At 37.2% G+C, this 22,058-nt stretch overlaps 1 protein-coding gene across 2 annotated transcripts in view; it reads left to right on the top strand.

Moving 5' to 3' along the window:
• Positions 1-15,372, top strand: part of LOC149817363 (calcineurin B-like protein 3) — a 47,644-nt gene extending 32,272 nt beyond the window's left edge. Inside the window, exons 5-9 of one of the 2 annotated variants that reach the window (XM_089988189.1) lie at positions 10,510-10,618; positions 10,967-11,019; positions 13,583-13,663; positions 14,214-14,326; positions 15,040-15,372. In XM_089988189.1, coding sequence (XP_089844315.1) covers positions 10,510-10,618; positions 10,967-11,019; positions 13,583-13,663; positions 14,214-14,326; positions 15,040-15,097 — 414 coding nt within the window. In that variant the 3' untranslated portion in view covers positions 15,098-15,372. Of the gene's footprint in view, positions 1-10,509; positions 10,619-10,966; positions 11,020-13,582; positions 13,664-13,767; positions 13,970-14,213; positions 14,327-15,039 lie in introns of those variants that run through there. The other variant, XM_089988190.1, reaches the window with a different exon arrangement.
• The last annotated feature ends 6,686 nt before the right edge of the window (positions 15,373-22,058 follow it).

The following is a 22,058-nucleotide window of genomic DNA, read 5'->3' as shown; positions in this document are numbered from 1 at the left end:
GAATCTAAAAGCCAAGATGTCTTACCGGGGGAAGAGGATGACATAGCGGCTCCGGAAGTACCTCCCTTGAGAAGAGGTTGTAGGGCTTCCACGATTTGTTGAAGAGAAAGAGACTCACTTGATAAAGGGGGTCGTTCTTCAACTTGAGATGCCATAGCCGTTGCAATCAATTTCTTCCATTTAGGACACAAGGGTTTGATATGTCCGGGTTCTTTACAATGATAGCAAGTTACTTTGCTATAGTCTCTTTTGCCATATCAATCATTTCCTCCTTGACCTTGATTCTTGAAATGAGGAGGTCTATAGGTCCTCATGTTATTTCCCGGTCTTGACACGGCATTAGCCATTTCACCATCTTCTTGAGTAGAAGAAGTAACAAGAATGCTAGGGTTATTTTTGCCAATCCCCATACGGGTTTCTTCACCACTTAGCTTGGTGATAACATCTTCGAGTGAGGGGGATGTGAAGGCGGAGAGAAGAGAGGACCGAACTTGTTCAAATTCGGGTCTAAGGCCATTTAAAAAATTGAAGAACCGGTCTTCTTCAAGTTGTTTGTGCCTTAATTCGATAGCCTCACCACTCCATTTAGGTTCAAGAATTGCGAGCTCGTCCCAAATAGAGGATAATTCGGCAAAGTACTCCCGAATGGTCATGTCATTTTGTTGGAGAGTCAAAGCCCTCTTTTGAAGAAAGTACTTGTGGGATAGATCTCTTGAGGTGTACATTTTCTCAAGATATACCCAAGCTTCGGAAGCCCTTTTAAATTTGATGATGTTGGCATTTATCTTGGTCTCAACGGATGAGAAAATCCAAGATAATATCTTGAAGTTCTTCATTTCCCAATCATCATGTTTCTTAGAATACTCTTCAAGGGCCTTTTGTCTTTCATCCCCTTCAAGAATCTTAATATCACCTCCTTCAACAATGGTAATTTTGGGTTTCGGTTCCGGTATGGATCCATAAACGTAACCCCAAAGCCCCTTTCCTTTAATATGGGCTTCCATATTACCGGCCCAAACATGATAATTTGAGCCATTAAGCTTAAACCCAAGAGAGAAATGGGAGTCTTTTTCGCCCATTAGAGAGGAAAGAATGCAAGAGATAGTATGTACCTTAATTACTTTTTGCGTCTTTCTTGACAAAAGGAGCTCCTAAAATATTGCTCGAAGAAGATGATCCTCTTTGATTTCAAAAAACTTGAAGGCACGCTTCCTGAGGAATGCAAAAGAAGGCAAGTCACAATTCTTCTTCTTCAACGAGGCTCTGATACCATGTAAAAGTATCTTCAACAAGATACTTTAGTCGATAACACAACAACCTTAAGAATAAATGTGTGAACATACACACCCAAGAACACTTGTGCACAACAAACACAACACACCGAATCACAAATGTGCACTTGCACCCATAAGTTTCATAAACACTAAAGAGGTTGGGCTATAATCCCAAATCCCTTAAGAAAATACAAGAGGAGCTGCCCATATAAATAGGGCTTGGAGGAGGCATTGGGAGGGGCTCCACATAGTCGTTGGAGCCCCTCCAACGACTAGTGGGTTGGGCCCCTCCCAATGCATGTACAATGCATTAAATGCAAAAAAACAAAAATACAAAAAGAAAAAGAAAAAAGAAAATACAAAAAAAACATATTCTTGAAAAAAGAATATGTGTAAAATTCCTAAACTACCCTTACTATGACTATATATATTTTATATATATAATTGGTAAATACATATACATATATTATATATATGTATATGTATTACCTTATATATATAAAATATATATACGAAATTACAAGTTTGATTACATAATTTAACAAGATTTAGTGCTATCATGTTACAATTGGGATTTCGTTCATGTTATACTGACACTGCTCTTTTTGTTAAACGTGCAGGTAATAGTATCATCATCCTTCTGCTTTATGTTGATGATATGATCATCACTGGCAATGATGAAAGTGGTATTCTTAATGTTAAAAATATGTTAAAACATAATTTTGATATATCTGATTTGGGTTTTCTCAGGTACTTTCTTGGTATAGAAGTAGCATACTCTCCTCGAGGGTATATTTTGTCACAGATGAAGCTTGATGCAGACATATGTTCCAAATCTGGGATTTCAGATGACAAAAAGGTGGAGACTCCCGAGGTTATCAATGCTAAACTACGACTGGAGGATGGAGTTCTGCTGGATGATCCTACGCCCTACAAGCAACTCATTGGCTCCCTCACCTATCTGACTATCACCAGGCCTGATATTGCTTATGTTGTGCACTCTGCAAGCCAATTTCATCATGCCCCTACATCTGTGCATATGAGTGTTATGCTTCGGATCATTCGATACATCAAAAATATTTTGACTAAAGGGTTATTCTTATCCTCACTCTCTTCCTTAGATTTACTCGCTTATACTGATGCTGATTGGGGAGGAAACCCAAATGATCGAGTCTCAACTACTAGCTTTTGTGTTTTCTTAGGAGATTCGCTAATTGCTTGGAGATGCAAGAAACAACAGAAAGTCTCATTGTCTTCTACTGAAGCAGAATACAGGGCTATGGCAACTACTACAATGGAGCTTGTGTGGCTTCGAAGTCTTCTTCAAAATATGGGAGTCGAAATTACCGGTGCTTCGAAGCTTTGTTGCGACAACAAAAGTGCAATCTATATTGCCAGCAACCACACCTTTCATGAGAGGACTAAACATATTGAAATGGACTGTCATTATGTACGTGATGAATATCTTTGTGGGACAGTTACACTGCCATATGTCACTTCGGAATATCAACTTGCAGATTTCTTTACCAAAGCACTTCCTGCTCCGCGCTTCTTGTTCCTTCTTGGCAAACTTTTGGTCATCTCCCCGTAAAGTTTGAGGGGGGGTGTTAAGACATATGTAATAATACATCTATATATATATATAAATATAGATGTATTCACCATAATACCCGATAGGGGTATTATGGTCTTTTCACAAGTACCCAATAGGGGTACTTGTTTTATTCCTTTTATTTTTTTGTTTTTATTTTTTGTTTTTTTATTTTCTAGAATGTTTATTGGGATACCAAAGGGGCCCCACAATGGAGTCGTTGGGGCCCCCAACGGTCACAATTGTGACCGTTGGGGGCTCCCAACGACTCTATTGGGAGCCCCCTTTGGTCTCCCTTTGCTTATAAATAGAGGGAACCCCCTTGTATCTTGTATTGCTTTTAAAGAGCTCCTCTCCAATAAAAGGGATATTATTTTTATGTGTGTAGTCTTGTTATAAGGCCCTTCGTATATCCCTTGGTGGATTTCCTCTCTTATGCTTGTTTCATTTGTCCGTGTTGGACATAGTGAATGCATTGGCATTCTTGGATTCTTCCGCATACTTCTTTACAGCTCCTTTAAGAAGTTGTTGAAGTGCCTCCACTAGCTGAGATAACGACATGCTTCCAATAGATATTTTTTTTGTCAACCTTCTTTTCATAAGTCTTCTTTAACTTTGGGCATTGCGTCTTGCCGTGCCCAGGTGTTAAAATATATATATATATATATACTTATATATATACATCCGTATATATATAAGTATATATATATATATACATATATGTATATATATACTATTTCTCATTTAGATAAATACCCGATAGGGGTATTCTTGTAAAACCACATATGTATCTTTTTCTTTTTTATTTTTTCTCTTTTTCCCCTTTTCCTTTTTCTTTTTTCTTTATTTTTCCTTTTTTGTAATGACCACAAGGGGGCCCCACACTTGTAGTCGTTGGGGCTCCAACGGTCAGATTTCTGACCATTGGGGCTCCCAACGACTACAAGGGAGCCCCCCTTGTGGTTCCTTTTAGTGCTTCCCTCCTCTATAAATAGAGGAGGTCTTCCCCTCTTAAATGTATGGGTTTTTACACCCTTCTCTTCCTTTCTTCAATAAATCCAACTTATGACTTTAAGTCATTTCCTATATTTGTGAGTTTTTGTGTGCACATTTGGTGTTTGTGTTCTTGGCTCTTGTAGTCACTCTTAAGGAGTGACTTTTGCTCTATTGGTGCTTCCGCCTCTTTTCATTACATGGTATCAGAGCTCGATTGGTGATTGGGCTTCTCTTTTGACATCTTGGAAAGCGTGCCTCTCAAAGTTTTGAAGAAAGGAAGTATATTTGGTGCCGATGGAACGTGACTCTAAAGTGGAGCTCTCTTTCAAGCTAAATGGGTCCAACTATCTCATGTGGGCCTCCGCTATGGAAAATCATCTAAGAGGTAAGAAACTTTGGGGTTTTGTTATGGGGACTACTCCCGAACCCTCTCTTGTTCTTACCAAAATTGAAAATGAAGTTGAAAAGGCTTTAGATGGCGATGAGCGCATCAAAGCCATTAATGAACATCAATCCAAAATCGAGGATTGGGAAAGCAACCATGCCAAAATCTTGACATGGTTTATGAACAACGTAGATCTTAAAAATTGTGCCAATATTGCCAGGTTTAGAAGAGCCAATGAGGCTTGGTTTTTTCTTAAGGGTATGTATACCCAAAAGGATCTTGCTCGGCAATTCTTTTGCCAAGAAAAAATTTGTTCCACCAAACAAATGGACATGAGTGTCCGGGACTATTTTAGCTCTCTAGCTCCTCTTTGGGATGAGCTTGCCCTTCTTGAGCCCAAATGGGTTGCTCCACAAGACATTGAACTAAGAAGGGAACAAATTGAAAAGGAGCACTTTTTTCAATTCCTTCATGGACTTCGCCCGGAATTTGAACAAGTGAGGGCATCTCTTCTCCATAGAAGCAAAGCCCTACCTATTGAAGATGCTCTTGCCGAGGTATGTCAAGAAGAAACTCGACTTGGCTTGAGCATTAGGAATGATGAAGTTTTGGCCGTTAATAGGCCCGGATCAAATGTTAAAGCATATAGACCTCCCCACTTTAACAAAAATATCAATGGGCCTAGAAGGGGGATAATATGCCATTATTGTAATGAACCGGGTCACATTAGACCGGCTTGTCCAAAACTCAAAGGAAAAGTTGCCGTGGTTGGGGAAACTTCTCCAAAGAAGGAAGAAAGTACCAAAGAAGGAGATATCAAAGAAACTCTAAATCACATCTCCGAAGTTCTTCAACATCTTCTCAAGACTTCTCCTTCAACATCCAGGGCCGCCATTGCCTACTCTTCATCTCCTCCAGGTATGTGGATACTAGACTCCGGTGCTTCTTTTCATATGACATCTCATAAAAATTCTCTTTCAAATATTTTTTTCGAACCTATATCTTCTTATGTTTCAACGGCCGATGGTACATCACTAAAAATTGAAAGTATTGGATCTCTTGATTTCAAAAACTTCTTTGTTCCTAAAGTTAGAATCGTGCCTAAAATAAATTTAAATCTTTTTTCCGTATCTCAAATCACCGATCATGGATGCCAAGTCTCTTTCTCACCTAAGGATTGCACCGTGCAGGATCTCCAGTCAGGGAAGCTGATTGGGCAAGGCCATAGAAGGGGTGACCTCTACTTTATGGATTTTTTGACTCTCCCATCTAAGGCATCATGCAATCTTGTAAAAGACAAAAGTATTGGAATATGGCATGAGAGACTTGGCCATCTAAATTTTGTAAAAATGTCTCTTTTTCCGTTTTTGAACAATACTTGTAAAGACAATCACATGACTTGTAAAGATTGCATTTTTGGGAAATCTAAAGCTATTCCATTTCCACAAAGAAGTTACTTTACCACTCGGCCATTTGAACTTATTCATTCCGATGTGTGGGGACCTTCCCCTATTTTGTCTAAAGGAGGTTTTTCGTATTATGTGGTATTTATTGATGATTTTACTCGATTCACGTGGATTTACTTCCTAAGTCGCAAATCCGAAGTTTTCTCCTTCTTTAAAGAATTTCATGCAATGGTCAAAAACCAATTTTTGGGAAATTTATCTATTCTTATATCCGATTCGGGAGGCGAATATATGTCCAATGATTTTCAAAATTATTTAAAAGAAAATGGAATTTTCCACCAACGTTCTTGTCCCAACACTCCACAACAAAATGGACTTGCGGAAAGAAAGCATAGGCACATAATAGAGACTACAAGAACGTTATTAATCTCAAGAAACATTCCAAAATCCTTTTGGGCCGAAGCGGTTCTAACCTCTACATATCTTATCAATAGAACTCTTTCGTCTTCTTTAAAAAATCTTTCTCCATTTGAAAAACTTTACAATATGTCTCCCGATTACAAAAGACTAAGAATTTTTGGATGTAAATGTTTTGTTTTAACTCACAAGAATGATAAACTTTCCCCTAGGGCTATTGAATGTATTTTTTTGGGATATGGCGAAAAACAAAAAGGGTATAGATGTTTTGACATACTTAAAAATAAGCTTTATATCTCTAAAGATGTCACATTCCTTGAAGAGGAAAGTGGTTTTTCGCACCAACCGAATGAAAATATTGATTATTCATTCTTATTTGACTTATTGCCTAAAGAAAACATCATAGATGATCATATTGATTCTAATGAATCTCTTAGTGAAGATCTTGTTGAACATCCAAATGATGATCAAAACTTTGAAGAAAATAGTTCAAGACAAATTCAAGTCTACTCTAGAAGGAATGAAAGGAATCCTCCTTGTGCCCTTGAAAAATTTTCCCAAAATGAGTTCACCGAAGAAACTTCTCAAAGAAGATCAAATCGGATTTCCAAAATACCAAATAGATTTGTTTCTTATGATTCTTTTTCGCCTAACTTTCGAGCATGCCTTCTTGCTCTTCACTCTTTTCATGAACCATCTCATTACAATGATGCTAAGCAATATGCTCATTGGAATGAAGCTATGCAACTTGAACTTAATGCTCTTAAAAAGGCACAAACTTGGGAAATCATTGATCCTCCCAATGGCAAGAAACCCATCGGATGTAGATGGGTTTTTAAAGTAAAAACTAAGAGTGATGGTTCATTGGAAAGGTATAAGGCTAGGTTGGTAGCCAAAGGATATGCCCAAGAGTATGGGGTAGATTATGATGAAACCTTTGCCCCCGTTGCTCGAATGACTAGTGTTCGAGCTCTTATTGCTATAGCCGCAGTTAAAAAATGGCCAATTTTTCAACTTGATGTTAAAAATGCCTTTTTGAATGGTAATTTAAATGAAGAAGTGTATATGGAACCACCTCCAGGTATGGATTTAAATGGAAAAATTTTGAAATTAAAAAAGGCTTTATATGGTCTTAAGCAAGCACCTAAAGCTTGGTATGATAGGTTTAGTAACGTATTAATAAATTTAGGATTTTCTTCTTGTTATACTGACACTGCTCTTTTTGTGAAAAGAACAGGTGACTCCATTATTATGCTTCTGCTGTATGTTGATGATATGATCATCACTGGGAATGACAAAAAGGGAGTAAATGATGTTAAGTCTATGCTAAAAGATACCTTTGATATGTCTGACCTTGGTTATTTGCGATATTTTTTAGGTATTGAAGTGGCTTATTCCGAACGTGGATACATCTTATCTCAGATGAAGTTAGCTGCTGAAATTTGTACCAAATCAGGAATATCTGATGAAAAGAAAGTTGAGACTCCTGAAGTTATCAATGCAAAACTTAGACTTGAAGATGGTGTTCTTCTTGAAGATCCAACTCCCTACCGTCAATTAATTGGATCCCTCACTTATCTATCCATCACCCGTCCTGACATAGCTCATGCGGTTCATGCAGCAAGCCAGTTCCAGCACGCACCTACCACGGTTCATATGGCGGCCGTAATGAGAATTGTGCGATATATCAAAAACACCATCTCAAAGGGACTCTTCTTATCCTCTTCCTCATCTCTTGAATTGACTGCTTTTACTGATGCTGACTGGGGAGGCAATCCCAATGATTGTATCTCAATTACGGGTCTTTGTATCTTTTTAGGTGAATCTCTCATCTCGTGGAGATGCAAGAAGCAGCAGAAAGTCTCTTTATCATCTACTGAAGCTGAGTATCGGGCTATGGCGATGACAACTATGGAAATCGTATGGCTCAGAAGTCTCCTTGCTGACATGGGCGTCCTCATTTCCACTCCTACCAAGCTCTGCTGTGATAACAAAAGTGCGATATACATTGCCAGCAATCACACTTTTCATGAACGGACAAAGCATATCGAGATGGATTGCCATTATGTTCGAGACGAATATCTCAGAGGGACTATCTCATTACCATATGTTACTTCAGAATATCAGCTGGCTGACTTCTTCACCAAAGCGCTTCCAACTCCACGATTTATGTTCCTCCTTAGCAAACTTTCGGTCTTCTCCCCGTAAAGTTTGAGGGGGCGTGTTAAAATATATATATATATATATATATATATATATATATATATATATATATATATATATATACATCCGTATATATATAAGTATATATATATACATATATGTATATATATACTATTTCTCATTTAGATAAATACCCGATAGGGGTATTCTTGTAAAACCACATATGTATCTTTTTCTTTTTTATTTTTTCTCTTTTTCCCCTTTTCCTTTTTCTTTTTTCTTTATTTTTCCTTTTTTGTAATGACCACAAGGGAGCCCCCCTTGTGGTTCCTTTTAGTGCTTCCCTCCTCTATAAATAGAGGAGGTCTTCCCCTCTTAAATGTATGGGTTTTTACACCCTTCTCTTCCTTTCTTCAATAAATCCAACTTATGACTTTAAGTCATTTCCTATATTTGTGAGTTTTTGTGTGCACATTTTGTGTTTGTGTTCTTGGCTCTTGTAGTCACTCTTAAGGAGTGACTTTTGCTCTATTGGTGCTTCCGCCTCTTTTCATTACACCAGGTTCACGACAATAATAGCAAATTACTTCTTTTCTTTCCACCTTACTTCCGTATCTCTCATCATATGTTCTTCCAAAATGTGGAGGTTTATATGCACGAACATGATTCCCTGGTCTTGAAACAGATAAAACTGAGTCATCATCATTTTTTGAGATTCTTTTTTTCAGTCGGTTTTCTTCCATACTCAATTCTTCAATTGTGTCCTCAATAGAGGGAACCTTCCCTCGATGAAGAAGAACGGATTTGGTTGTCTGAAATTCTGGTCTTAAACCATTAATAAATTGAAAAAAATGCTCTGCATTTATTTGATTTTGGCGAAGCTTTATATTTTGTGGACAATGCCACTTTGGTTCAAGGAGAGCCAATTCTTCCCATAGCTCGGACAAGCTATTATAATATTCTCTAATACTTTTATCTCTTTGAACCATATTGCGAACCTTTTCTTGAATATTAGATATATGGGCAACATCTTTACGAGAATACATTCTCTTGAGATAGTCCCAAGCATCATTAGCGTATTCAAACTTCGCAAAGCTTGAACACTTCTTTATATCCACACTAGAAATGAGCCAAGACATAATCTTGGCGTGACCCATTCTCCATTCTTTCTACTTTTTCTCATAAGTGGAAACAACTTTAACTTTTTCTACCTCCGAAAGAGGTATTTCTTTTCCTGCTTATTTAGTGAGCATTAGTTTAGGTTTCTCATCAGTTTCATCCATTAATCCCCATAGCCCCTTTCCCCAAATGAGGTGCTTCATGATAGAAGACCATGTTACATAGTTAGAATCATTGAGTTTTATGTGCTTAATGGTGACATTATCATTGTCATCCATTTTACAAGTTTAGGAAAAGAAGAAGGGGAGAAAAAAGAAAGAAAAAGAAAGAAATACACCACCACAAAAAGCAAAAATATCTAGTCTTTCAAGGCTCCACGCAACTAGCCCCTCAAAGAAGCTTCTTTCCTTTGAGAAAAACACGAACGACACACTTCCCAATGCACAAGAACTCTATACTGATTACTTCTATCGACCTTGCTTTGATACCATGAAAGAATGTAGCAATCCCTAAAAAGGATTGTTTCTTCAACACTTACAAAGAGGATTTATGAAACAAAGGCATTTACACAAAAGAGCTCACACTCATACACAATACCCAAAAGAGGGTATACATAAAATGAAGAACAAGATTTCATAAACATGGGAGAGAACTCCCACAAAAAATAAAGAACAAAGAATGCTTTACAAGGGGAAACAGCCCCATATTTATAAAAGAAGGGGAGAGGAGCCACAAGGGAGTCATTGGACTCCCAACGGCTCTATTAAAGCTGTTGGGAGCCCAACGGCTCCCTTGGAGCTTCACCTTTTTGACTTGGTCAAAAAGGCCTTTTTGACTAGTCAAAAAGGTGAAGCCTAAAGGTGTCCTAAAAATAGATTTTAAGTGAGTTCTAGTTGGGTTTAAACTAGAGCTAAAGTAACTAAAAAAAAGAAAAACATTACAAGGGATTACATGAGCTGTCTATGAGATTACATATTTTAACAAGCTGCTCCTTTCATTTGTAATTGTTAGTGCAGTCTAACTACTATGATTTGACTGTTTACTCACTTAGTTGATTAGAGTTTTGAAATTTTTAATCCTGGCAAATTATATAATATAATAAATCTGTTTTAGTTCTTTTTTTGGTGACATCTGAATCCTGTTATTCTTTATTCTTAGGTCTTTGATTTGTTTGACACAAAGCATAACGGGATCTTAGGATTTGAGGAGTTTGCACGTGCATTATCTGTCTTTCATCCCAACGCTCGAATTGATGATAAGATTGATTGTAAGCTGTTGAAGTATTTTGCAGATTTTCTTTTTTTCATTCATTATATGGACTGACTCATTCCTCAAGTAGGATTTGTTGGTGCACATGGTATCTGCTAGGTTTTACAAGTTTGACAAAAGTTTATTGAGCATACTTGTATATAATGCTGATGCACTCGTGGGTTTTGCAAGGATGATTCAATGTTTTCTCTTTTTATGACTTCATGTTAATTGCTTAGAGTTTATTTTCGTACTTTATTTGCTATTCTTTCACCTTTCTACGTAGTTCATCTTTCTCCTGTATTTTTTGTTGCATTGACCAGAATTAATATAAATTAATTCTTGTTTACATGATTTTGAGTTGCAGTTTCCTTTCAACTGTACGATCTCAAGCAGCAAGGTTTCATTGAACGCCAAGAGGTATCTTTTTCCCCAAAAGAAGCTAATACTATGTCACAAATTTTTTTTGTTAAGGTCTACGCTATGCCGCATGGATATGGATGCGGGAGTGGGACACAATGCGAATACGCTTAGTATGATACAATAATTTTCAAAAATAGGACATGGAGACACGACCATACACACACTTAGACATATGTATAATGTATCTGTGTAAAACAACAATTCTAAATCACTACATTTAGCCCCTGTTTGAATCCCTTTATAAATTGCTCCATGCCATTTATACTTATTTTAAATAGCAAGTTTTAGTGTTTGGATTTTCTAGTTTTATGTTTTTTAATGAGCTTTTATAAATTTGGTGAGAGATCATGTGATGTTTTAAAAAATGGAGAGGGACCTACTTACTTCCCACAACCATCACCATCACCATCACCATCACGACCACCACCACTGCTGCCATCATGACGACTACCACCACCTCCACCATGGCCACCATCACTGCCACCACCTCATCACCTTTATCACCACTATCACCACCACCCCATCACCATCACCATCATCAATACTCATACTTGCCTCTTTTTCATTTCATTTTAGTTTAAATAATTGGTAATCCAAACATCTGTCATAGGGACACACCACGTAGCGGGAGAATTGTGTGTCAATACGACATAACACGGATTTGGACATAAGACGTGGTGCGATTCATGTACGACACAGTCAAAATTGTGTCCGACATGCATGACACGATGTCCAATACATCAAACACGGGTCTGACACATTAATTATAGCATCCAACATGCTCGACACGGTGTTCGACATGCCAACACGGTATAAAATATGTTTATAAATATATATTTTTAAAATTTTAGTGGATAATATATGAGTATATTATTATTATATATAATTATATAAATATATATAATTTATGTGGATCATTTCCTCGGATCCTAATTTTTGAAAATCTCCATATCGTATCAGGCAGATATGCATTGTATCCCGTGCTCGCATCCGCATCCATGTGACATCTAAACATTCACCTGATTAAAAATAAAAACAACATTCTTCTTTATAAAATGTGATTTAATTTATGCATGTAAATAATAATAAAATCAGATCCAAATAGGGCCTTAGGAGCATCAAATAATGAAACTAAGTTGAAATTAAAATGTAATGTAATTGATGGCAAATTTTAAAAGAAAAATAACTCAAAGTGAATATGAAATAAGTAAATAAGATCATAAAAGAAAATAGATAAAGTTAATGATACAATGAAACTGGTTTGACTATGTCAATGAAGTGTCGTATCGTGTCTGTGTAGTGTCCGAGTGTCATGTCATGTCGATACGGGATATGCATGCAAAGTGAAGTGTCCATATGACATAGGGTCTAGGAGAGGGAGGTTCTATATTCTTCAGGTTTGGATACACAAAACTTGATTTGGTCAATGACACTGGATATCATGTTATAGTACTACTCTCTCTCTCTCTCTCATACAAACACACCTGAATGAACTATTGTGTACTATCCTCTACAATACTATATTTAATATTATACTATACTTAATCGAGTAATATTTTACATGTATATATTACTGTACAAAATAGTTCTATAGTTGCTAGAATGGGAAATGAATACTAGAAGCATGGTTTATGTGTATCAGAGAGAGGAGTGCCAATGTGTTATAGCAAACAGGGAGATTCATGTTTAAGAAGCTTCTGGTGGCCAGAAACACTCCATCCACTATATGCAACTTGTGCATTATGTGAAACATAGTTTTATGCTACAGGAGATATTTTTTTGAAATAGTCCTACTATTAACATTTTGAGTTTTTATGGGTACTAATTTGCCCTCGTTGTGGGGCAAGGGTGGTGGAGGACATCCAGAAGTCGTAGGATTTTACTGGTTTCGAAACATTAGTCTTCGCCAATATGGCTATGCTTGTGTATGGAATAGCTTAAGACCGGATGTCCCATGAAGTTGAAGCTAGTATGTCTTTTGTTCTCCCATTGGTAGAGTGAGTGTTTGTGCTGACAGCCGGACAGGTAATGCAGATATTTTAGTATTTGACTTCCAAATTATGTAGGAAAAAATAAGGTTCTTCTAAGCCAGGTACCCATTCTTTTGTAAAACAGATTTCTACAATGCAAATTTTATTGTACCATATTAAGTGGCCTTTAACCGTGCTTCTTAAAAGTGGCAACCTGATAATCAAATGGATGGATATGGCTAGAGATCAGAATTTAAGCATGTAAAGATGGAAGTAGTACAAGGATGGGTGACAACTTCAGCAAAGTTTTTTCTTTTTTGGAGAGGCCTAGTTTATTAATTTTCTTTGAGAGAGTTTTCCCTTGGCTTAGTAAAAGAAAATCTTTAAAAGTTCTGTTTTGCATAGAATGAGGTCTCTTGATTTGCCAGCTTCAGTGTTCTTCGATTCTGCAACTTGTTTATTCTTATTTTCGTTGTTTCACAAGCTTAATTCCTCCCAACCTCAAAATGTCTGCCTATGTGATGGTTACGTGCTATGATCTGAATATGCTATTAAAATGCTGAATGCTCTCATATTCTGATCTTTTGTAGGTGAAGCAAATGGTAGTGGCTACACTTGCAGAATCTGGCATGAATCTCTCAGACGATGTAATTGAAAGCATTATTGACAAGGTACTTAAATATGATATGCTCAATGGCATCAGTGCATTGCTCTTGAACAAAGTTAAATGGAAAATAAAAAAAGTCTAATGGGTGCTTGAATTTAATCACTTCAGTTCCAGATTTTTGTTTATCACGACGGGATGGGAGCTTATGAAGGGAACTTTTATAACAGATAGAAAATGCTAAGAACCCATGGGAACTGGAAAATATAGACCTCTTGTGCAAGCCGAAGCGTGGCGACTTCCTGGGGGCAAGGGGTAAGCCCACAGAGTTTTACGCTGCCAGGACAGCGACCGTAAGTACCGCAGGCAAAGCCAGCACGGCTAGGTCTCTGATCCTGTGGGTGGTTTCTGTGTAAATATCAAAAAAAAAATTACATGGAAACATTGGAAATTTCAATAAAAGTCGAGTGCTGACTAACAATAGCAAGGAGTGGGAACACACACACACACGCCCGCGTGCAATTGCCAAAGGACTTTGATCCTTTCTTTTTTCATATGTAACCCTCTGTCGTGTTTCCTGCAAATGCATGTAAGACCTTTTCCTTTTCCCATTTCAGACCTTTGAGGAGGCAGATACTAAACATGATGGTAAGATTGACAAGGAAGAGTGGAGAAGCCTTGTTCTGCGTCACCCCTCTCTTCTAAAGAACATGACTCTACAGTATCTCAAGTACGTACTTGACACTTCTGGTACTTTTTTGTGGATTGTTTAGTTTATTAATGTAAAACATAATTGATGTCCATGCTCATGGCTGTCTTGTTAAATTGTAAGTGCTCTCTCTTTCTCTCTCTATATATATAATGTGTTCAGTTCTCATATATATATGGATTTATATTTGCTGCAAACGATTGTACCTACAATCGAGTTGTCTTGACACAATCTAACCTTATAGATGTGTTTGGCATGCTCGATTTAGTAGTAATCGACTCTTGGATCATGTTCTTTCAACGAAAAATATGTTTTTATGAGCCGGGAAAAATGATATGGATCATCAAAAAAACCTGTATGCAGGTCGGATTCTAGCAATCGAAAAGTCGGCTCCCACTAAATAAAACATGTAGATCACATCTATGGTGTTAGATGTGAAAAAAAACAAAAATGGGGTTCCGCCACTTTGCTATGTCGATTGTCGACCGAATCCCTATATATATTCTCAAAAGACAACTGCGGCTAAATGATCCAAAGTTTCTTCCAAATAAAAGAGCTATTATTTGTGTGCGTCAGTGTTGCTCAACTCGGGGTATGGATTACTTAAGTAACTCTTCTGTGACTTGATGATAGTTCAAGTGAATTTTCCTAGAAACATCTATCTTTAATTAAGGTAAAGATCAGTAATGATATGGATACTGGCTTATGAGTTGCGGATGATTTTATGCCTGCAGGGACATTACAACTACTTTTCCAAGCTTCGTGTTTCACTCTCAAGTGGATGACACCTGATGCTTTGGTTTTTATTTTTGGGGATCAGTGGAGTGATGTGTTTCTTGCGTCTTTGGAGATATAGGAGTGTTAATAGCTTTTATGAGGCTCTGGGAATGCTATCGTCCTGGTATGTTGGTTGTAGGTTTGTTAGTATTGCCATTGTTCTGGATAGCTGTTTGTAAGTTTGTTGATATTTGTTTGATCCGCACACATTTTCTTGTTTGTTCTTATAATGCTCCAGAGCATTAAATGATGCTTCATTCCAGTGTTTAGTTGGATCCCATTTGTTGTCATGATGTTGATGTCTTGCATTAGATGCTTGACCAAAATGATTGCAATATGTTTTATGAAGTTGGGCTTGGACTACTGCCTTTTATCATCTCCAGATGAGAATGGGCTAGGTTTTGCCTTGCATCATCTATGTGGTCTTCAACTGAAAGTTTGTCAGGTGCAATGGCCATGGTTATATATACATATGTACGAGTGATGAAAGCATACTGAAGGGGGTTTTGGGGCTTCTGCATTTTATTTTAAAATTTTGACCGTGGATGTGATCTATGCGCTCGATTTTAGGGGTCAGTTTTTGGAGTGTTCGATTCTGATGTATAGGTATATTTTTTCTAAGGTTAAAAAAATTGACTGTCCAAAATCTTTGTAAATTTTTAAGGTTTCAAATATCATTTTTTTCATCGAAAAAGCATAATCTGGGTGTCGATTTCTAGTAAATTAACTATGCCGAATATATCTATGGGATCAGAATTGCAAAAAAACACTGAAAGACCCGGAAAACCCATTTAACATGTTTTATTTAGCATATATATATATATAGGGAAACTGAAATATGTCAACCAGCAAAACCTGTTTGCTGGTTTGAACCAATATTGGCTGTCAGATCTGAGATCAGACGACTCCTTTTGTTCCCCTTTCTGCCTAACGCAAACCCTTCTCCCTCCCACCACAGCCTGACTCCCTCTCTCCTTTCTTTGTGGATCACAACCACTGCCGAACACTGCCAGCAGTTGACCGATCCACTACCACCAGTGAGGTTCCTCTTCCCTTTTTCTGAGGACCACCACCACCTTCTCCACCCAATCTCCCTCCTTTGTTAGCCTTTCTTCTTTCCTTTTCTGCATCACCTGATCTCCTTTTTACTGGTGGTGCTTGACTGCGGTGGTTCTTGAAGGTGGTCCTGGAAAGCACAACTCAGAAAAAACAGGAGGAAGAGGGAGTCATGCTGGTAGGGGAGAGAGAGAGAGAGAGAGGTGGGAGTTTGCCTTGAGAAAGGGGAAAGAATGTAGAATGGACAGCCACTGTTGATTCAACGCAAACATGATTTGCTGATAAACATATTGCACTTTTCATATATATATTGGCTACTAATGAAGGAACTAATGAGTTAGAAATCATAAGGGAAAGTTGTATCGACTCTAACCACATAGATGTGTTCAGCATGACTTGTTTGCTAAAGATTAAGCCTTTTGGATCATACTTTTCTAATGTAAAAATGTGATCTTTTGAGTTATAAAATTTTGACACATTGTGGGCCGTTGATTTAGATCCCTTTAAAGACCTAATTACTTATCATAATCACATGATTTAAAACAAGTTTTTTACTAAAAAAAAACCATGTAGATCACGTAACATTTGATCTAAAAAAATTGAATTTTTTTTGAAGAAAAGAGTAATTTCTGCTCATTAGTTAAATACCTTCAATTGTAGACAATATTAACCCTATATATATATATATATATATATATATATATATATATATATATATATATATATATATATATATATATATATATATATATATATATATATAAGACCTGACCTGATGAGAGTGCCCGTCAGATCATGGTCAAATCTTGAATCTGTCAAAAGGCGTACAACCTTAATCTGCAAAAAGGCTGACAAAATTGGCGACTGTTCACATAAAATGAAGAATTGCAGCGTCGTCGCCCATCTTGTCATTTCTCGAGAAATGTTGAGACGGGTGGCTGTCAGCGGCGCTGCATAAAAAATGCCGTCAATTGGCAAATCAGTAGTTACCGGCTGTATTTTGCCAATGGAATTGGTTTCACAGGCATAGCTCAACTTATTGCTTGTCGGGTAGTCACAAATATCAGTGATACTTTTAATTTTTCACAGAACATAAAAATCAGGATAACATCACAATGCGTTCATTTATTGCTATAATATGATATTAAGAATTGAACTTGATCTCAGTTGTTACTCTTTCATTATTTAAATTTTTTATTTCCGTATTTACTATTTTTGAGCTTTTTTAACTATTAAGAAAAGCCTGAAAACAAAATTTGTGATTATGGCCTGTGCCAAGAAGATGATGATTCCATTGCTATATGCACCACGTCGGGCTTAAGATTGCTGAACCATGTAACCATATTTTTGTCTTTCAAACCTCGCAAGATTTTCCTTGTCGCTGATAAGATCCTGAGAAAAGGGACTTGTGACTACAGCTTGAGCGTAAAATGCTTGCAGTAAACACATTACCACAGCCCCAAGGGGGGTTGACATAGTGGGATGGGGCCTTGGCTGCTAGATGGGCAGTTAAGGTTTGATTATCATGGGTGGCGCCCCTCTGCGCAAGCCAATGCATAACATAGGCCCCAGGGCAGGGGTCCTAGCCTCAGAGTTTTAGGCTGCCGGCACAATGACCATAGGTATGACAGGCTGAATTAGCACGATCAGGTCTTCGTTTTCTTCTGGTTATAATAAATTAAAAAAAACACACATTACTACAAATCATCTGCTTAGTGAGTTTCAACTTTTTCAGCTTTGCCCACAAGGGGCTTCATTCATCTGGTGGGGTTGACTTGTTGATGTCACCAAGTTGACAGGACATCATGAGTTTGAAAAACCATGGAGTGCATCCATTGCCGCAAGGTCGAAGCTGAATGTACCTAAAAAGTTTTACTAATCAGAGGCCTGGGGGAGTTAACCCCTTAGCCTAGCCAAAAAAAAAAAAAAAAATACAGCTTTGAAAAATCAAGGGGACAGTTTTGTTAGAGAGAAATCAAAGGTCGGAATTTCCTTAATGGGCAAAAATCACATAATTATAAATATGCTTCTGTTAGCTGTCATAAGAATCCATTAAGAGGATTGGAAGCACACTCAGAATGTTTACAAGGTGAAAGCGAAATCAGATCAAGCGTATGTTTGGCTTAGTCCAAAGTTCAGGAACTCCAGTCACCTTGTCATTAAGTACCACTCAAAAGTTCCGGAACTCACGGAAACTGTTGCCTTGTGTGAACTAAAACCTTGCGGTTTTGCTTTTCTTCCTCCTTTTCCAAACAAGGACAAGCCCCTCTAAAGGTATCCTTAACAAAAGCACCAAGGATGGGTTGACAACATTGTAGTCTAAAAAGGTGCATAAAAAACCCTAGAAAACACAACGCAACACCTCTCTCTCTCTCAAGCTGGTTTCATCGCTTTGATGATCTTTGAATTCTTTTGATGATCATCACCAAAAAGATGTAACGAAGAACCTTTTTACTTAGTTTTGGCTAATCTTTGTCTGATTCAAGCTTATAAACCAATAGGGCATCAACCATCCACAGATCAATATGTTAGCTTACATATGGATCTTTCATTTTATCAGGGGAAAATGTTTACGACAAACTTTTGTAGGTCCAGATCACTATAGCGCAGGTTGTTTTGATCCAATCACACATCATAGACGGATTCAACAAGTTTAAAATAGTAGGAATCAGCCTTTGAATCAGGACCCGGGGAAGTACGGCACCTTGTAGGCTGTTGATTTTTGAAGCTTTATAAAAACATGCCTACATGTCATAATTGGATGATCTAAGAGCCAATTCCCGCCAAGAAAAACATGTAGATCACATCTCTAAGGTTCATGAAAAAAAAAGGCACAAGGCATTTGTACCTACAAATACAACAACTACGCCTTCATCCCAAAACAATTGGGGTCGGCGATATGAACCAAAAAAGAAAATCATTCTGGGTCTTCCACGTGAATCCTTCTCCTCCAATCATTTTTATCCAATGCCATGTCCTCGGTGAGGTTCAAAGCATTCATATCCTTTCTTATCATCTCCATACAAGTCTTCCTAGGCCTACCCCGACCTCTTTTAACTAATATATTTTTCCATTTCTCCATCCTTCTAACTGGAGCATCATTAGGCCTTCGCCGAATATGTCCAAACCACCGTAAATGATTCTCTCTCATCTTATTTTCAATGGGTGCAACGCCTACCTTCTTACGTATCTCCTCGTTCTGAATCTTATCTTTTATTGTATTTCCACACATCCATCTAAGCATACGCATCTCAACTACACTCATTTTTTGAATATGATGTCTCTTGGCAGCCTAACATTCCGTATCATATAGCAAAGCGGGCCTAATAGTCGTCCTATAAAACTTTCCCTTCAACCGTAATGGCATTCTACGATCGCACAACACTCCAGTTGCACTTTTCCATTTCATCCACCCAACCTTTATCCTATGATTTACATCATCAATTTCTCCATACTTTTGAATGATAGATCCCAAATATTTGAAACAATCATCCACCGGTATTTCTTGCTCACCAAGCTTCACTACACTCCCATCACTACTTCGTTGCTTACTAAACCGACATTCCATATATTTTGTCTTACTCTTACTCAACTTAAAACCTCTTGCTTCCAATGTATGTCTCCATAATTCTAACTTAACATTAACCCCAGCTCTAGACTCATCAATCAAAACAATATCATCAGCAAACAACATACACCACATCACATTTTCTTGAATTGATCTCGTAAGCTCATCCATCACTATAGCAAATAGGAAAGGGCTTAGAGCAGATCCTTGATGTAACCCAATTGTTATAGGAAAATTGGTTGTCACCCCTCCACAAGTGCGGACATTGGTTACTACTCCTTCATACATATTTTTAATTATACTAATGTACTTGAGAGAAACACATTTCTTCATCATTGTCCACCAGAGAATGTCCCTAAGTACTCTATCGTATGCCTTCTCCAAATCAATAAAAACCATATGCAAATCTTTGTTCCTCTCTCTATATCTCTCAATAAGTTGTCTAAGAAGATGTATAACTTTCATAGTTGATCTTCCAGGCATAAAACCAAATTAATTCTTCGATATCACGACAACCTTCCTCAACCTAGACTCAATCACCCTCTCCCAAAGTTTCATAGCAACCTTCCTCAACCTAGACTCAATCACCCTCTCCCAAAGTTTCATAGTATGACTCATGAGTTTCCTTTCCATAGTTATTTATTGGTGTTTGATCATCCATATCTATTTCTTAATCCATGTATTTGATGATCCGAAATCCGGAAAACCGGGACTTTATTTCTGTATTTTTCATTCTATAAAATAGTGCATCGGACTCGAAAAACACTTGAAACAATGGAAAGAGTGTTTAGAAATTTTCTGAATAATGCCACGATAACTATGGTCTTCAGCAAATTCAAGTAAAAAATAGACGCATACAGTCCATATGGTAGTTGTCAACATATTTCAAGCTATATTACTATTCAAACCTCACTTCCACAAATATCAGAATCCTCTTTGTGCTTGTTAAAAAGCCAGCATGAATGCCTAATAATTGGGCAAATTAAGTTCCCCAACCTATGAAAATCAATAAAATATCACCACAATGCAAGGTTGGAAGTCATGGATACATCATCCAGATTCAAACCATCCACCGCTTAGGATTATACAAGAAGGCGACAATATGTAAGGGAGAGGAATCAGGAGCATCATTTGTACTGCATGATTGAAAATGGAGGAACATCACCACTGTGTCTACACTCTAGTAGGATGATGGTCTCAAGCTTCAACTTGACAGAGAGAGAGAGAGTGTGAGATGATCCTAATATCTTAAAACAGACATGCAAACCCAAAGGTAAGGGATAGGAGCCTTGAGCACAAATCATAGTTGATTACTCTCTTGGTCAAGAACAGAAGACTTGACAAACCTAAAACTTTTTGCTTTTTTGGAGGACCGGGGATTGTACAAGCTTGATTCCATGATCAAAGAAAACATTGCTATTACCGAGTCAAAGAACACCCTACTAGAGTTGCATGGATCAATGTGCTAGCTTTTCCAAAAGAAACAGGACACACTCATTCATTTGATTGTGCCATTTCTGCTAAGCCATTACAGAAAAAGAAAGACCACCACATTAACTTTCTAAATCATGCAGCAGAATTCCGTACCTTAAGATAATCTATAAATTTGAGACCACCAAGCTTCTAAATTGTAGCAGCAAAAGTAGGCCGAAGAAACCAATAAACTTGGAAAAAAAATAGTTAAAAGCAAGATTAAGAAAAACTATGAATGTAAAAGATAATGGTAGCAGACACATAATTCTCATCTTGGTTCTTCAGAGGACCACAACAAACTGATTTTCATGCAGGCTAAGACACTTAAGAACCCAAATTCTTAATCTTCACATTATAAAGAGAAACATTAATAAATGAACATGATAACTTCATTGAACGACCACAGAATAAAAATCAGAAACTAAGTGTGTGGAATAGTCTAGCCACAACCGCAATCCAAAAACACATAAGAAAACACCCACCTACATTTCTAATTTTTTAATGATGGGTATCATCATCAATCTTAAAACTGAACCATGGAATTCTTCAAAAAGGAAAATTGAAAAAAAAAAGAAGAATCATGGAACGTGTCATGTGATTCATACTATCAGCACCTCAAAGTTCTCAACATGGCTCAACAATGAATTGCAACAAGCTATTATCTTAAAAGAAGAGCTTCAAATCCATTTTTTTTTGCTTATTTACACCAACTGAAACACATTTTTTCACATAATAATTCCATGTAACAACCAACTTGATTCCATCCGAATAAACAAACTAAAGTACCATAACCAAATTAAATAAGAAAAAAGAAAAAAGTTCTGTAATCCACCATTATTACCATCCAAGAACATCAAAAAGATCAGAGACCAACAAAAG

The sequence above is a fragment of the Nuphar pumila genome, chromosome 14 (genome assembly GCF_984573655.1).
Source record: "Nuphar pumila chromosome 14, dmNupPumi1.hap1.1, whole genome shotgun sequence".
NCBI lineage: Eukaryota > Viridiplantae > Streptophyta > Magnoliopsida > Nymphaeales > Nymphaeaceae > Nuphar > Nuphar pumila.
Note: the sequence above shows the minus strand (reverse complement) of the source record. Positions and strands in the feature narration are given on the sequence as shown.